This window comes from Oncorhynchus masou, chromosome 8 (assembly GCF_036934945.1).
Source record: "Oncorhynchus masou masou isolate Uvic2021 chromosome 8, UVic_Omas_1.1, whole genome shotgun sequence".
NCBI classification, from domain to species: domain Eukaryota; kingdom Metazoa; phylum Chordata; class Actinopteri; order Salmoniformes; family Salmonidae; genus Oncorhynchus; species Oncorhynchus masou.
Genome location: NC_088219.1, coordinates 20,752,463 through 20,770,310, shown reverse-complemented (window position 1 = coordinate 20,770,310; position 17,848 = coordinate 20,752,463). Strand labels below are relative to the sequence as shown.

General features: G+C 43.8%; 1 protein-coding gene across 1 annotated transcript; it reads right to left on the bottom strand.

The window, feature by feature from the left end:
- Positions 1–321: 321 nt before the first annotated feature.
- On the bottom strand, positions 322–2,491 carry LOC135543905 (apelin receptor B-like). Its single transcript, XM_064971219.1, has one exon. The coding sequence runs from the start codon at positions 2,302–2,304 to the stop codon at positions 1,189–1,191; it is 1,116 nt and encodes a 371-aa protein (XP_064827291.1). The 5' UTR covers positions 2,305–2,491; the 3' UTR covers positions 322–1,188.
- Between the last annotated feature and the right edge of the window lie 15,357 nt (positions 2,492–17,848).

Here is a 17,848-nt window from a genome sequence, read left to right as displayed (position 1 = left end):
GGTTGCAGTGGTTCACACAATTAACATGTAAGTTCTCTGAGAAGATTGTCCTCTGTGAGTTTATACTGTATGTCTAACAAATCTTCAACACATTTCTGTTAATCGTCTAAGGGAAAAGGAGCAAAGAAATAAACAAGTTGGAGGGGGAAATGGAACTCAAACATGTATTTCCTTTAGACAGCTCTGATTATGGTCTGACTGCACACAATGGGAGGGAGACTGCCACCCTTCAACCTTGTGTGCTAACAGGAAAAAACACATTCTACTGAATAGTGTTTCCATGACATCATAACCAGCAACAGAGTGACATGAAGATTTTAGTTAAAAAGATAACTTTTTTTATTACAAATCACACACATAAAAGCATTATACAGCATGTAATCACATCTTTGTCAAATAAAGACAAGTTAATTCATGCCTTCTCCAATTCTAATTCAATAAAAACACATACAAACACACACTAAAATGTAATCTGTCAGAGCAGTCACCTATTAGTTAGCCCTTCTCCCCCTCTACGTCATTTGTCAGCTGCCATCTGTCCGTCTGGAACCCCCACTCGCCGTGCCCTTGTCTCCCCTTCCAACTCTTTAATCAAACTGCAACACCTTTCTTTGACTGGCTGACTGGGGCAGATAAGACAAAGACAGTCTGGACGATGGGGTCTCACCTCTTTCCAATTAGCAAGTGCTTACAAAATAAAAACAAGAACAGCATGGTACACAGGCATGAATAATACATTCCACCAGTGTTAAAAGCCAGAGCCTTGGGACCCCCATCCAAGAGCTTGCCTTAAGTCCACACAGGACACCAGCAGAACAATATGAGCTACTTTGTCCTTTTGAAATACATTCAACTCTGTCCAAAATGTCTGGGTTCTGGTTTGCATCACCCTGGTATGGAGCTTGGTCCCCTGTATCAAGCAGTTCAAGGGATTTGTACAAACTTCTCAAACACTGAGGGTGGGCTTGGAGGATGTTAGTGAGTCTATCAGTTTCCCCACGCACTCAGTCTGCAGTCCACATGTATGGGGCAGGCAGATGATGACAACCCCAGGAACTGACTGGATAGGTAATCATGCACCTCTGAAGTCTTAGATGTACCTGCAGTGTTCAGGTGGAGGCAGGGCAGCTGGGGAACCATTCCCTCTGGCTGGCGTCCCTCTCCTGTGCCCTGACTACAGCACCAACATCACATCTTAGTGGCCAGCGATTGGGCTTCTGTCTTCTGGGAGGACAGGGAGCTATTTGGGCTGGCGTGCATGGCCTTCTTCAGGTTGAGCAGACAAAGGCACTGGGAGCGGAATCGCAGGTCGAAGAAGGCGTACAGGAAGGGATTGAGACAGCTGTTGACGTAGGCCAGGCAGGTAGCGTAAGGGTGGGCCAGCAGGAGGAAGCGGAGGAAAGCACAGGTGTTTGGAGCCAGGTTCAGGTAGGAGAGGGCATCAGCGCTCTTCAGCATGTGGAAGGGCATCCAGCAGGCAGCAAACACAAGAACCAGGGTGGTGATGATTTTCAGTAGACGCCGTTTCCTCTGGTCCTCCTTACGCAGACTGTTGAAGTGACGTGTCACGGTGCAGCCGATGAAGCAGTAGCACACCATCATGGCCAGGAAGGGCAGGAGGAAGCCCAGAGCAGAGGAGGAGATGCTGAGCCCTGCGATCCACATGAACTCCTGCTGCTTCAATACATTTGATTGATTGATTGTTTGATTGTCCCCACCCAACACCAGGCTGAAGTCCATGCCACAGGAGATGCGGTCGCTGTTCTCGTCGTACTTGGTGGTTCGGAAGATGAGGGTGGGGGTGGCCAGCAGGCCGGAGAGGAGCCAGATGGCCGTCAGGGAGGACTGCAAGTGAACACGGGTACACAGCTGGGTGCTGGACAGAGAGTGCACGATGGCTAGGTAGCGGTCAAAGCTCATGGCGGTGAGGCAGAAGACGCTGGCGTACATGTTGAGCAGCACCACGTAACTGCTGATCTTGCAGAGGGCCACACCGAAGGGCCAGTGGTAGCCTAGCGCAGTGTACACTGCCCACAGTGGCAGAGTCAGCACGAAGGTCAGGTCAGCCATGGCCAGGTTGCCTATGTAGATGTCTGCTGTCCGGCGCTTGGCCTGAGACCTCCACACAGTGAAGATGACCACACCATTGCCAGAGAGACCCAGGATGAAGATGAGCATGTAGAGGACTGGGATGACCGAGTAGGATGGCTCCCACTCAGAGTAGTCACACATGGTGCTGTTCTCCTGCTCTTCATAGTCATAGCCATAGTAGTCAGGGCTCTCGGTGGTTGTCCACAGCTCCATTCTTTCTTCTCAGAGTATCCTTTCCTTTTTTTCTTTCAGAGTTTCTATTATTTGATCAGTTTTAAATAATTTGATCTAATATATTAATAAAATGTATAAAGCAATTAGAAATGTAGTCCAAATATGTGTGCAAGAAGTTCAGAAAAAGCACATGAGTTTCAAAATAGTTCCTGCTCAGTCGAGGGTAATTTCAGGTCTGGTGTCACAGTGCCGGGGCAGGCTGCCTTTTTAAACCTAGTCAGTTCTGCACACACCCCTCTGTCCCCTCCTCCCAGGCCGATCCCAGCACTCCCAACCCCCCTTTCCCATACGCTCTCGCTCTTTCACCAGCACCCATTCCCCCGGTGAATCCCTCCACATGCCCTTTGAAGATAACTCTCCAATAGCCGGTAAGCAGGGCTCAATTAAAAGCGAAACCGTAATGAAATTACAAATAGGGCATGAAAAGATACACTATTGCAACTCTTATGAAGCACACTTTTACAATCTTCGAGACTGTAGCCTATTTGTGAAAGCCCATCTTGTGGATCTGCCACACATTTTACAACCTTCAGAAGTCATAAGAAGTAGAATGAAATTGATTTTAACACCATTCGTTTTATTGCCTTCTTGACAAGCCACTAGTCTAACATTTGACAATTACAATAATAAAGTGACAGCATTTTGAGGGGAAACCACTGCTAATTTGGCAATTGTACACCCAAATTTGAATATACACTACCGGTCAAAATTTTTACACAGTTTTACACCTACTTATTTAAGAGTTTTTCTTTATAATAGTGAAGACATCAGAATGATGAAATAACACATATGGAATCATGTAGTAACCAAAAAAGTGTTAAACAAATCAAAAAAAAATTATAATTGAGATTCTTTAAATAGCCACCCTTTGCCTTGATGACAGCTTTGCACACTCTTGCCATTCTCTCAACCAGCTTCACCTGGAATGCCTCTCCAACAGTTCCCACAAATGCTGAGCACTTATTGGCTGCTTTTACTTCACTCTGCGGTCCGGCTCATCCCAAACCATCTCAATTTGTTTGAGGTCGGGGGATTGTGGAGGCTAGGTCATCTGATGCAGCACTCCATCAATCTCCTTCTTGGTAAAATAGCCCTTACACAGCGTGGAGGTGTGTTTGATCATAGTACTGTTGAAAAGCAAATTACAGACCAGCTAAGCACAAACCAGATGGATGGCGTATCGCTGCAGAATTCTGTGGTAGCCATGTTGGTTAAGTGTGCCTTGAATTCTAAATAAATCACAGTGTCACCAGCAAAGCACCCCCACACCATAATACCTCCTCCTCCATCCTTTACGGTGGGAAATGCACATGCAGAGATCATCCGTTCACCCACACGGCGGTTGGAACCAAAAATCTCTCATTTGGACTCCAGACCAAAGGACAAATTTCCTCTGGTCTAATGTCTATTGCTCGTGTTTCTTGGCCCAAGCAAGTCTCTTCTTATTATTGGTGTCTTTTACTAGTGGTTACTAGTGGTTTGGTCTCCTCTGAACAGTTGATGTTGAGATGTGTCTGATACTTGAACTCTGTGAAGCATTTATTTGGGCTGCAATTTCTGAGGCTGGTAACTCTAATGAACTTATCCTTTCCAGCAGAGGTAACTCTGAGTCTTCCATTCCTGTGGTAGTCCTCATGAGAGCCAGTTTCATCATAGTGCTTAAGGGTTTTTGCAACCACACTTGAAGAAACTTGAAAAGTTCTTGAAAGGCTCTCTATTGACTGACCTTCATGTATTAAAGTAATGATGGACTGTCGTTTCTCTTTGCTTATTTGAGCTGTTCTTACCACACACAACCAAACAAACGCATGCATACACTCACATGGACTTGGTCTTTTACCAAATAGGGCTATCTTCTGTATACCCCCCTTACCATATGTGTTATTTCATAGTTTTGATATCTTCACTATTATTCTACAATGTATAAAATAGTAAAATAAAAATGTAAAAACCTTAAATGAGTAGGTGTTCTAAAACCTTTGACTGGTAGTGTATATTTCCATGTCAATGATCACACAATAGCGGAGGTGCATAAAGTTGGTGGCCCCCATGCACCTACCACAAATTCCTTGTTTTGCTGGTTCGCTGTATTGTACATTGCTCTCCGTTAGTCTTTTTTTTGTAAGGTCATTAGCAGGTTATACATGATCCCAATTTTAGTTTCAAGACCCCGCCGGCATTTAGAAAAACTGAAAAAGTAGATTATGCGGATTTATTGGCACATTGAACATATCGCTCACTGTAGTTTAAAAACTCTTTGGATAGTGCTAAAACAATGACGTCAAATCGGAATTTTGCCACCTTTATGCACATTCGCCATTGCAACGGTCTGCTTGTTCAAACATGTTGCTTGTATCCTGTGCAATGTAACAAATGAAATATGTTATTACTGCAGTGCTATATGAGTATAACACAGTATTTAACATAATAAATGTTAATAAATTATCAATTATCCTGGTCTAGCAAATAGACATTGATGGAGAAAATTGGCTCATAAAATATTATATTATAAATATTATATTCTCTTTTGAATGAGAATTTGTTGTTCTGCATGAAATAAGACTGAAAAGGGTATTTGCCTATGTTGTACATATACTGTTATGTACAGTAAATGTTTAGCTTACTGTTTTCTTATCTGACCATTAGATGTCTTTGCGTGGGGTCTACCCTATGTTAGTCTTAAAGAACAAGAAAATATTATTTATTGTAATTTACCTAAAAACAACCCCAAGAAGCAGCATACTTTTTGGATATAGGCAGCCAGGAAGACTTGGTCTGCGAGGGCTCATCAGTTCAGACATATTCCCACGTCCAGGACAATGTTATTGTTGGCCATCACTACCTGATATCAAATTACACTACATGACCAAAAGCATGTGGACACTGCTCGTCGATAATCTCACTCCAAAATCATGGGCATTAATATGGAGTTGGTTCCCCCCTTTGCTGCTATAACATCCTCTACTCTTCTGTGAAGGCTTTCCACTAGATATTGGAACATTGCTGCGGGGACTTGCTTCCATTCAGCCACAAGAGCAATAGTGAGGTCGGGCACTGATGTTGGGCGATTAGACCTGCCTCGCAGTCAGCGTTCCAATTCATCCTAAATGTATTCGATGGGGTTGAGGTTGAGGCTCTGTGCAAGCCAGTCAAGTTTTTCCACACCGATCTCAACAAATAATTTCTGTATGGACCTCGCTTTGTGCATGGGGCATTGTCATGTTGAAACAGGAAAGGCCCTTCCCCAAACTGTTTCCACAAAGTTTTAAGCACATGATCATCTAGAATGCATTGTATTCTGTAGCTTTAATGATATTTCTTCCCTGGAACTAAGGGGCCTAGCCCAAAACATGAAAAACAGCCCCAAACCATTATTCCTCTGCCACCAAACATTACAGTTGGCACTATGCATTGGGGCAGGTAGCGTTCTCCTGGCATCCGCCAAACCCAGATCTGTCTGTTGGACTGCCAGATGAGGCGTGATTCATCACTCCAGAGAATGCCAATGGTGGCGACCTTTACACCACTCCAGCCAAAGCTTGGCATTGCACATGGGGATCTTAGGCTTATGTGCGGCTGCTCGGCCATGGAAACCAATTTCATGAAGCTCCCGACAAACAGTTCTTGTGCTGATATTGCTTTCAGAGGCAGTTTGGAACTCGGTAGTGAGTGTTAAAACCGAGGACAGACAATGCGGTACATATGCGGCACTCATCAGTCCCGTTCTGTGAGCTTGTGTGGCCTACCACTTCGCGGCTGAGCCATTGTTGCTCCTCGACGTTTCCACTTCACAATAACAGCACTTACAGTTAACCGAGGCAGCTCTAGCAGAGCAGGAATTTGACAAACTGACTTCTTGGAAAGGTGCCATCCTAAAGGTGCCATCCTATGACGGTGCTACGTTGAAAGTCACAGCTCTTCAGTAAGGCCATTCTACTGCCAACGTGTGCCTATGGAGATTGCATGGCAGTGTACTCAATTTTGTACAACTGTCAGCAATGGGTGTGGCTGAAATAGTCCAATCCACAAATTTGAAAGGGTGTCCACATACTTCTGTGTGTGTATATTATATTTATATATATATATATATATATATATATATATATATTAGTGTACATCACAACAGACTTGCTCATCATAACATTTTTTTCCCTGACTGATCTGGTGCTTTGGGGACAGTCAGACATACTCATTATCCTGTGGGTCAGTGTGCTACTGTGAGGTTGAGAGTTGAGACCTGGCCTTATAATTTTAAATACAAGTGCTCAATAGTTTGTCTAATATCCACTCAGAAATATGATTTTGTCCAAATGGTTTAGTTAGTGAGAATCATCAGTTGACTGATGTAAAGTGAATCTGATCTAGTGGCTGTATATCCACGTTGAAGGAGCCCAGGTGGGAAGGCCCATTCTCTACCCTCTGTTTCTCAGTAGTGTGGCAGCAGTGGCGCCACAGACCTGACCCTCTCAGACACAACTATTACTCAACAATCTGCTCAGCTGGTTCCCTCCTCCTCCATCCCCCTATTCCTATCTCACCCACAGCTCTCTCTCTCTCGCTCTCCATCCCCCGACCCCTCTCCACTCATCTCTCTCTTCCTCTGATGACAAGCCAGAACCAGGATATGTGAAAGTTTCTGGTTCTCGTCAGTACTAGACTTCAAGCATCACTTACCCTACATTGACCAGTTATTTTTGTTACTTATTGTAGTGGTTTGTGTGGTGAGTAACCTGGTCGAATTGTCTTTATCTCTTTGCTCTGTCTCCTAACCCACTCTCTCTCCTTGGAGCTGTCACCTGAGCTCTCTTGCAGCTCGGAGCAGGAAAGGAGCAGAGTGACTTGAATCAAAGCAAGCTTCCCCTGTTCTAAAGGGGCTCTATTTATATGTGAGATTGTCATTTGTTTAGCAATATAGGGACGTTGGGAGGATATCCTGGTCAGTGCCGTGAAATCTAAAGTTAAATAAAAGATTACACCTAATCCCATTCACACCCACCCACCATTCAGCACCATAGACTTTATCAACCCTCTAACGAGCAGATAGGCTAATTTGACCGAGATCGGATATAAGAAACAGATGGCTAATGCTGATGATTAACATGAACGACACCTTCCAATCTTCTTATGTCCATTGCAATGTTGCCTGATGTGTTGACCCATGTTGCCCTGAGAGATTCACTGATATCCAAAGGAATTCTAACTTTTCATTTTGTCAGTCAGTGTGAGCTTAGTTCTGTTTTTCCAACATTCCATTGGTGTTTTCTCTCTAAATTGCCCACCTGTTTTTTAATAGATTGTTTTTGCTACTGTGTGCTGTTTATTTTGCTCTCATCCTCTCCTGTGTGGCCTTGTGTAGTAAATCATGCACAGGCAAGACACCATGAAGCTTCCTATACATGTGTTCTGCTGTTGACCACATGACATCTCGTCATCTCCTGTTCTCACCCAAGGTCTTCATCTATAATCCGTTGGTCTACATAGCAAGTTTTGAACAAGTTTTAGAATGTTGCTATACTGAAAAAGAGAGGGATAAGAATGGAGACCACACACAACCAAACAAACGCATGCATACACTCACACACAAATTCAAGAATGTACAAACGTACACACACACGCTACACATACAGACAGAGGGTCTACATATGTCTGCATGGCAGCTGAGAGCTCCTTTGATGTGTGTTTATGAGCCAGTGTTCTGTTGTGTTTTTTTCACCAAATGAGTAGGAGGTGATACGGCAGGGTGTGTGTGTTGTGTTTTGGTGTGTGTGTGTGTGTGTGTGACAGAGAGAGGGGGAGACAGTCAGACAGTTTGTGTGTGTGTGTGTGTGTGTGTGTGTGTGTGTGTGTGTGTGTGTGTGTGTGTGTGTGAAGCTGTCAGAGACCACATACATTTGCCCCCTGTAACTTACTGTGACAGCTGGCTCTGCGGGGATTGATTTGTGAGCTGACCAACACTGAGCCAGTCAGTCACTACTACAGCCAGTGACATACATATCTGTTTTATAACTTTATATTTAGAGTGTACAAACACATAGCAAACACTGAGGAGAATAATATTGAAGTCACACCAGTGAATTAACATCAATGTCAAAATAAGACCGATATTGTGTACAGTCTCCAAAACGAACACCCCTTCCCAGTTGGAGTGCGCACATTTGGGCACCTTTATGGTTCATCCCCCTGTCTTCTCCACCTCCCTTCAACCAGGGGGATGAGATGGTTTACACCAGCCTGATAAGCACTGGGGCCACTGCTGGGGAGTGGAAGACCACATGACGGAGAGTGTGACCGTCTGTTTGGACATGTAAACAATCATAATGCATGCGATTGATTGGACATGTATCTGCTGTGAGACCTCAGACTGCCTGATACCCTTGGCTGGTGCCGAATGTTCATGTGACAAAATGTCATAACACTTGGATGTGTTCTACCACACAACACAACCCATATGAATTGCTGCTCAAAAGCTTGATGAGAAATAGGCCAGGCATTGTAATGTCATGTCAGGTCATATTATGTCTCATGTCTGCAAGGAACATGGGTTAGCTGGGAGAAACACTTGGACAAACCGGCCAGGACCTGTGTCTTGTTTCACTTGTTAGGAAAGAACCCACAAGACTCCGGCGCCGACAGAGATGGCCGCCTCGCTTCGCGTTCCTAGGAAACTATGCAGTTTTTTTACGTGTTATTTCTTACATTAGTACCCCAGGTCATCTTAGGTTTCATTACATACAGTCGAGGAAAAACTACTGAATATAAGATCAGCGTCAACTCACCATCAGTACGACCAAGAATATGACTTTCGCAAAGCGGATCCTGTGTTCTGCCTTTCAACCAGGACAACGGAATGGATCCCAGCCGGCGACCCAAAAAAACGACTTCGTAACAGAGGGAAACGAGGCGGTCTTCTGGTCAGACTACAGAGACGGGCACATCGTGCCCCACTTCCTAGCATTCTTCTCGCCAATGTCCAGTCTCTTGACAACAAGGTTGATGAAATCCGAGCAAGGGTAGCATTCCAGAGGGACATCAGAGACTGTAACGTTCTTTGCTTCACGGAAACATGGCTCACTGGAGAGACGCTTTTGGATGCGGTGCAGCCAGCGGGTTTCTCCACACATCGCGAAGAGGGGCGGGGGCGTATGCCTTATGGCTAACGAGACGTGGTGTGATCACAGAAACATACAGGAACTCAAATCCTTCTGTTCACCTGATTTTAGAATTCCTCACAATCAAATATAGACCGCATTATCTACCAAGAGAATTCTCTTCGATTATAATCACAACCGTATATATTCCCCCCCAAGCAGACACATCGGTGGCTCTGAACGAACTTTATTTGACTCTTTGCAAACTGGAATCCATACATCCTGAGGCTGCATTCATTGTTGCTGGGGATTTTAACAAGGCTAATCTGAAAACAAGACTCCCTAAAATGTATCAGCATATCGATTGCGCCACCAGGGCTGGCAAAACCTTGGATCACTGTTATTCTAACTTATAACGCATATAAGGCCCTGTCCCGCCCCCCTTTCGGAAAAGCTGACCACAACTCCATTTTGCTGATCCCTGCCTACAGACAGAAACTAAAACAAGAAGCTCCCACGCTGAGGTCTGTCCAACGCTGGTCCGACCAAGCTGATTCCACACTCCAAGACTGCTTCCATCACGTGGACTGGGACATGTTTTGTATTGCGTCAGGCAACAACATTGACAAATACGCTGATTCGGTGTGCGAGTTCATTAGAACGTGCGTTGAAGATGTCGTTCCCATAGCAATGATTAAAACATTCCCTAACCAGAAACCGTGGATTGATGGCAGCATTCGCGTGAAACTGAAAGCGCGAACCACTGCTTTTAATCAGGGCAAGGTGACTGGTAACATGACCGAATACAAACAGTGCAGCTATTCCCTCCGTAAGGCTATCAAACAAGCTAAGCGTCAGTATAGAGACAAAGTAGAATCTCAATTCAACGGCTCAGACACAAGAGGTATGTGGCAGGGTCTACAGTCAATCACGGACTACAAGATGAAATCCAGCTCAGTCACGGACCAGGATGTCTTGCTCCCAGGCAGACTAAATAACTTTTTTGCCCGCTTTGAGGACAATACAGTGCCACTGACACGGCCTGCAACGGAAACATGCAGTCTCTCCTTCACTGCAGCTGAGGTGAGTAAAACATTTAAACGTGTTAACCCTCGCAAGGCTGCAGGCCCAGACGGCATCCCCAGCCGCGCCCTCAGAGCATGCGCAGACCAGCTGGCTGGTGTGTTTACGGACATATTCAATCAATCCCTATACCAGTCTGCTGTTCCCACATGCTTCAAGAGGGCCACCATTGTTCCTGTTCCCAAGAAAGCTAAGGTAACTGAGCTAAACGACTACCGCCCCGTAGCACTCACTTCCGTCATCATGAAGTGCTTTGAGAGTCTAGTCAAGGACCATATCACCTCCACCATACCTGACACCCTAGACCCACTCCAATTTGCTTACCGCCCAAATAGGTCCACAGACGACGCAATCTCAACCACACTGCACACTGCCCTAACCCATCTGGACAAGAGGAATACCTATGTGAGAATGCTGTTCATCGACTACAGCTCGGCATTTAACACCATAGTACCCTCCAAGCTCGTCATCAAGCTCGAGACCCTAGGTCTCGACCCCGCCCTGTGCAACTGGGTACTGGACTTCCTGACGGGCCGCCCCCAGGTGGTGAGGGTAGGCAACAACATCTCCACCCCGCTGATCCTCAACACTGGGGCCCCACAAGGGTGCGTTCTGAGCCCTCTCCTGTACTCCCTGTTCACCCACGACCGCGCGGCAACGCACGCCTCCAACTCAATCATCAAGTTTGCGGACGACACAACAGTGGTAGGCTTGATTACCAACAACGACGAGACGGCCTACAGGGAGGAGGTGAGGGCCCTCGGAGTGTGGTGTCAGGACAATAACCTCACACTCAACGTCAACAAAACTAAGGAGATGATTGTGGACTTCAGGAAACAGCAGAGGGAACACCCCCCTATCCACATCGATGGAACAGTAGTGGAGAGGGTAGTAAGTTTTAAGTTCCTCGGCATACACATCACAGACAAACTAAATTGGTCCACTCACACAGACCGCATCGTGAAGAAGGCGCAGCAGCGCCTCTTCAACCTCAGGAGGCTGTAGAAATTCGGCTTGTCACCAAAAACACTCACAAACTTCTACAGATGCACAATCGAGAGCATCCTGGCGGGCTGTATCACCGCCTGGTACGGCAACTGCTCCGCCCACAACCATAAGGCTCTCCAGAGGGTAGTGAGGTCTGCACAACGTATCACCGGGGGCAAACTACCTGCCCTCCAGGACACCTACACCACCCGATGTTACAGGAAGGCCATAAAGATCATCAAGGACAAAACCCACCCGAGCCACTGCCTGTTCACCCCGCTATCATCCAGAAGGCGAGGTCAGTACAGGTGCATCAAAGCTGGGACCGAGAGACTGAAAAACAGCTTCTATCTCAAGGCCATCAGACTGTTAAACAGCAACCACTAACATTGAGTGGCTGCTGCCAACACACTGACTCAACTCCAGCCACTTCAATAATGGGAATTGTTGGGAAAGGATGTAAAATATATCACTAGCCACTTTAAACAATGCTACCTAATATAATGTTTACATACCCTACATTATTCATCTCATATGTATACGTATATACTGTACTCTATCATCTACTGCATCCTTATTTAATACATGTATCACTAGCCACTTTAACTATGCCACTTTGTTTACATACTCATCTCATATGTATATACTGTACTCGATACCATCTACTGTATCTTGCCTATGCTGCTCTGCACCATCACTCATTCATATCTTTATGTACATATTCTTTATCCCCTTACACTGTGTATAATATATTAGTTTTGGAATTGTTAGTTAGATTACTTGTTGGTTATTACTGCATTGTCGGAACTGGAAGCACAAGCATTTCGCTACACTCGCATTAACATCTGCTAACCATGTGTATGTGACAAATAAAATTTGATTTGATTTGAGAGGGGATCCAATGAAATGTGAATAACTGACCTCATAACAGGCCTCTCTATTGAGTTCACCTCCAGGCTGCTTTGGAGGGTTTAAACTTTTTAATGAATGTGAAAAAACCTAGTTAAAATTAAATGTGCATAATTTCCTTATTTTCTTAACTGCTTCCTGCAGACAGAGAGCTATACAGAAAGCTATGTTCTGTCCTAGATTTGGTCTTGTCCCACAGTGACCCAAGCGCTGAGAATACTGAATGAGCTTTTTGAGGCTCATCACTTTTTTTTTTCTCTGCTTCCTCTATATATAAAAACTTTTGAAATCATTGTACTGCACCATGAGGATTTCCATTTCAGCGTTCCCCAGCAAGACTTTTTTTGCGTGCCTAACACACTTTAACGAGTAGCCGTGCATTTAAGCCCCTCAACATCCCAAACACACACGTGTGGCTGGACGATCACACGCACCCAGACCTCCGGTCTGCATCGTCCTGATGACTGAGCACCGGTGATTAGAAATCTGCATGATTGGGCCTTTCCCTCTGTCAATTAGATGAGGTGAAAGATGGGAGCTCCCAGCTGCTGAGGAGGAAGCATGCAACCAGTGCTGTGTTCACTTAAATGTCCCTTATCATCCCACGTCAGAGAACCTGCGACTAGGGTTGCAAAATTCCCGGGAACTTTCAATAAATTCACTGGTTTTCCCAAAATCACGGTTGGGGGATTCCCGGAATCAGGAGGGAATAAGCAGGAAAACCAATGAATTTATTGAAAGTTACTGGAATTTTGCAACCCTACCTGGGACAAACAGAGGAGATAACGGGCCCAGAGCATGTCCCCTTACTACAAGATTTCCTCCCTAGCTTTTTATGGCATTCCATGTGCATAAGCGACATGCCAGTGGAAAGGGAAGTCCACTCTTAGTGGGTGCATAGTTTCTTTGTCTCATACTGAAGCTTTCTTATGGCATGCTTGAGAACAGAGGGGGTATGGTGGGAGCGACAGTTTAGCCAAGAACTTTCAGTGATCCTCAGTGAAAGTAAAGCAAATATACAGTAAGTGAAAGTAAGACACAACAACACTTAAATAAATATAGGCATACAGTATGTAGACATGGTTTATTTTGTGCATTACAATGATGTGAAACTAAACTGTACAATTTAGTGCCAACATAACTGTAACTTTGTAATGATATGCCATTTCTGCATTTGACAATACACCACAACCTTGTAGCATAAAGTTCACCCCTAAACGGTTTGAGCTTAGTTGTATAGACAATGTTGTATAGACAAAGCTACCCAGAGCACTTTCTATGTCAGAAAACAACATAAAAAGACCCTCATAGAGTGTATCCACTGTAACCACTCTGTTTCAGCACCCCAAGAATAAGGTTCACAAGGTGTTTTTCTGACCTCATTGCCCCCATGCCCACTTCCTGCCCTTTGGACAGACAAAACAGCGAGAGCTATCTTGAGCTTTGCTTTAAACCCTGGCTGACGCACCAGTGTCCGGTCTCTGTTTGTGGGCCACACTTCACGACGCTGGCTACCTTGTTCAGATTAATCATCTTCCTTTCACTCGGTTGTTGTCCTTATAAAGGGGGACTGTGTAATAAAAATATTTATAGCAAATGTGTGCACAACAGGAGAAATCCCCATTCATTGTTTTAATATTGAGTATAAATAAATAGCTCACTGTTCAGGGTCAGCAGTGAGAGTGCAGCAACTAGCATGTGAAGATGGGGAGCCAATGTCTCTCTTAAGCAGGAGAGACGGCAGAGTTTAGACCCCAGAAGGAAGAGGAGAGAGCGATTCAGAGCTAGTTGGCTATAACAATTGGGACAGCAAAGCAGCAGGGTCAAAGGTTCAATAGGGACTTCCTGTCTGGCACAGGATGTGGACCAGTGCTTGAGGAGATGATCTTTGTTTGGGTACCATAAGATGTTGTTTTTGGGGAGTAGGTAAGGCCGTGTATAGCAATAGTCATGTAAACACTTTATTCTGCTTATCTTAATAAGGGTAAGGTCAAAATCGAACCAAGCATACGCAGATTAAAATACCTAGATTTCTGAGCAATCTTTCAAATTATTAGGACATGTAAACAGCTTAATTGGCATTCCAGCTGTGTATGTGATCTGCACATTTGCTGGTAGCGCAAGCCTCCCTCTTACACAAGAGTGAGTTCAGAAAAACTGAAAGTAAGTGTCTTAGAAATAGTTCTCACATAGAAACTTTATATGTCCCAACTCAAATACGCATCACAAAAATAACATGGTCGCTGTGGTGAAACATTTATTTTGATTGCTGATTTTCTTCCTTTACCCTGGTCTCTGGGAGTCACTTAAATGGCTATATTGGTTTGCTTAATTGTTTATCAAGGGCTTTGTGGAGATGTAACAATGAAGCATTGAGGCAACATACACACAGCAGACGTTAGGTTTTGTTACCTGGTTGATCACAATGAGGATGCAAAACACTGGCTGATTCCTTTGGATTGTATTTCATCTAGGAACTGGATTTAAATCCTAAATGGCACCCTATTCCCTTTATATTGTACTACATTTGACCAGGGCCCATAGGGAATTGGGTGTCATTTGCTACGCAACCTGGGCGAAGATAAAATATGACTCAGGGGGCATAGAGAAGAATAATCTAGAGTAGAATATGATGGACATTTTTCTCTGGCATCACCATTCAATAGTCTACGGCAAGTTTCAGTTTAATGCCTAGCTCTATAGTTGTTGAGCTGACTCAATAAGACAGTGAAGAGGACCTACTTTTTAGGTCAGTATTTACTGTAATTGCTTATTCGCATTGCTTATTCCGGTACGATTGGACCCGAGGACAGTAAGACCCTATTCTGAAGAGGTCTGTGGAAAAACCGTCCTAAACAGACCCGCGCCGGTTCGGATCCGAGAGACCCGTTCAGATCCAAGAGAGGAATAAATATCAGACTGGGCGCTGCAAGCATCATCACTAAATGAGCGATATTGGCCAAATGATCCACACTTATATGTCCTTAAACTGCCTATATCATATTTAAAAATACATTTATTGTGTTTCATGTGTAGCATTTTCAAATCTTTTCAGCCTATTGTTTTGTTGTTTTTTACTTTCCTAAAACAATAATTGTCCACCTCATGGTTCAGCTGTCAGAGCTTTGAGCACTAAATGCATCAGGGCATTGCATGCATAGACCTATAGGCGTCCACTGTATGATTTTAATATTTAAAATATAAATGCATTTCTTTACAGGTTACTTATCAGTTACTGCTATACAGATACAGTATAGGCAAATAGAAGGAGACTAATTCCAAAATGTTCAATCAGAATATGTTTTATAAAGATAAGTGTTATATTGTTAGATTAAAGGAGTAACTCTGGTAGGCCTAAAACATTCTTCTTCACCTCATATTCAACTGTGCGCACTGGAACCCTGGTGTGTACTGTCTTCTTAGGCCTCCATAGCTAAGCCTAATAATAGCCATACTGCACCAAACCTTCATAAAAGTTTCTGAACTTTATTGGGGTAATATCAAAAGTCAAGTCATTGTTTATAGGAAAAATATGAACAGGTTATTATATAGCTGCATTCAATTAAGTTTTGCATCTTGCCCTCTTTTGGTTTTTCATTTTCATGGTTTGAGTGTGAGTAGCCCTATAGGCCTACCGGTATTTCTAAATATATTGAGGCAATCACAGCATGAACATAATTTGGACAAAGAATATGGATTGGCCTCCCGAGTGTCGCAGCGGTCTAAGGCACTGCATCGTAGTGTTTGAGGCATCACTACAGACCCAGGTTTGATCCCAGGCTATGTCACAACCTGCCGTGACCGGGAGTTCCATCAATCTTAGCCCTCGTATTTTTGTGTTTATGTGTGTGTGTATGCGTGTGTAAAATACAGCACAGCATATTGCAAATACACAAAGTGCTTTGGCTCTTGTACCTGAATGCAACACTAGTCAGTCAAGCAGCTAGGAGAGACATACATGAAAGAATTTCAGCAGCACTGAAATCAGAGGATACATCCCAAATGCCACCCTATTCCTTATATAGTGCACTACTTTTGACCAGGGCCCATAGTGCACTATGTAGTGAATAGGGTGCCATTTGGAACAGACACACACGCACGCACACATACACCACTGTGTTGGGATGATTTATGCATCAGTGGCTACGTTATTCCCCAAATCTGACGATATCCCTCAATGGGCTCTATTCGTTGCATTTAAAGTAGTGTTTTGCTCCCTGTGTTTAAAATGTAAATCAGTGGAATGGAAAGACAACGGTTAATTAAACACGGTCTTCCTCCAAAACGGCACCCTATTCCCGATTTAGTGCATTACTTTGGATCATGGCCCATAGGGCTCTTGTTAAAAGTAATGCACTCGATGGAATATGTTGCCATTTGGGACTCAAAATAGTCTTCCTGCTGGAATAATGTCAAATTGTCTAGATGAGAACAGGAGAGAAATACAGCAACAACACACAGAGACTAGCATCAACAGTGAAAACGCTTACTTATGGGTCCTTCACAGCAATGCAAAAAGAAAGAAAATAGAGAACTAATCAGGACCAAGTTTATGTTGTCTAACAACCCAATTCACCATGGAAACACAGACAGACAGACAAATCTCGTTACTTATCTCTTCCTCCATATTTCTACCCCCTCCCTTCACCATGGCTGGTTTCCCCAAAATCCTGGTTGGAGGATTACAGAAATCAGGATGGAATAAGCAGGAAATCCTGTACCACGATTTCTGGAAAACCAGGGAATTTATTGAAAGTTCCTGAAATTTTGCAACCCAAAACATGACCATTGACCACCCAACCTCTGACCACCCAAACTCTGTTTTGAAGAATATAACCTACACATGCATCACAAATTTAACTAAATTCTCATATCCTGTCAGAAACCCAAATATAAGTTGTAAAACTTCAAAACATGGTTGTGTAGGGTATAATGGGTATTTAACATTAATTTAAAAGTAAAAAAATTGATGTTTTAAATGCAGATTGCATCTTTAAAGAGGCAAGAAAAAGTATGTGAACCTTTTGGAATTACCTGGATTTCTGCATAAATTTGACATACATTTTCACAATAGACAAACACAGTGTGCTTAAACTAATAACACACAAATTATTGTATTTTTCTTGTCTATATTGAATACATCCTTTAAATATTCACAGTGTAGGTTGGAAAAAGTATGTGAACCCCTTGGCTAATGACTTCTCCAAAAGCTAATTGGAGTCAGCTAACCTGGAGTCGAATCAATGAGATGAGATAGGAGATTTTGGTAAGAGCTGCCCTGCCCCATAAAAAACATTCACAATATTTGAGTTTGCTATTCACAAGAAGCATTGCCTGATGTGAACCATGCCTGGAACAAAGGAGATCCTCAGAAGGCCTAAGATTAAGAATTGTTGCCTTGCATAAAGCTGGAAAGGGTTAGAAATGTATATCTAAAAGTCAGTCCACGGTAAGAC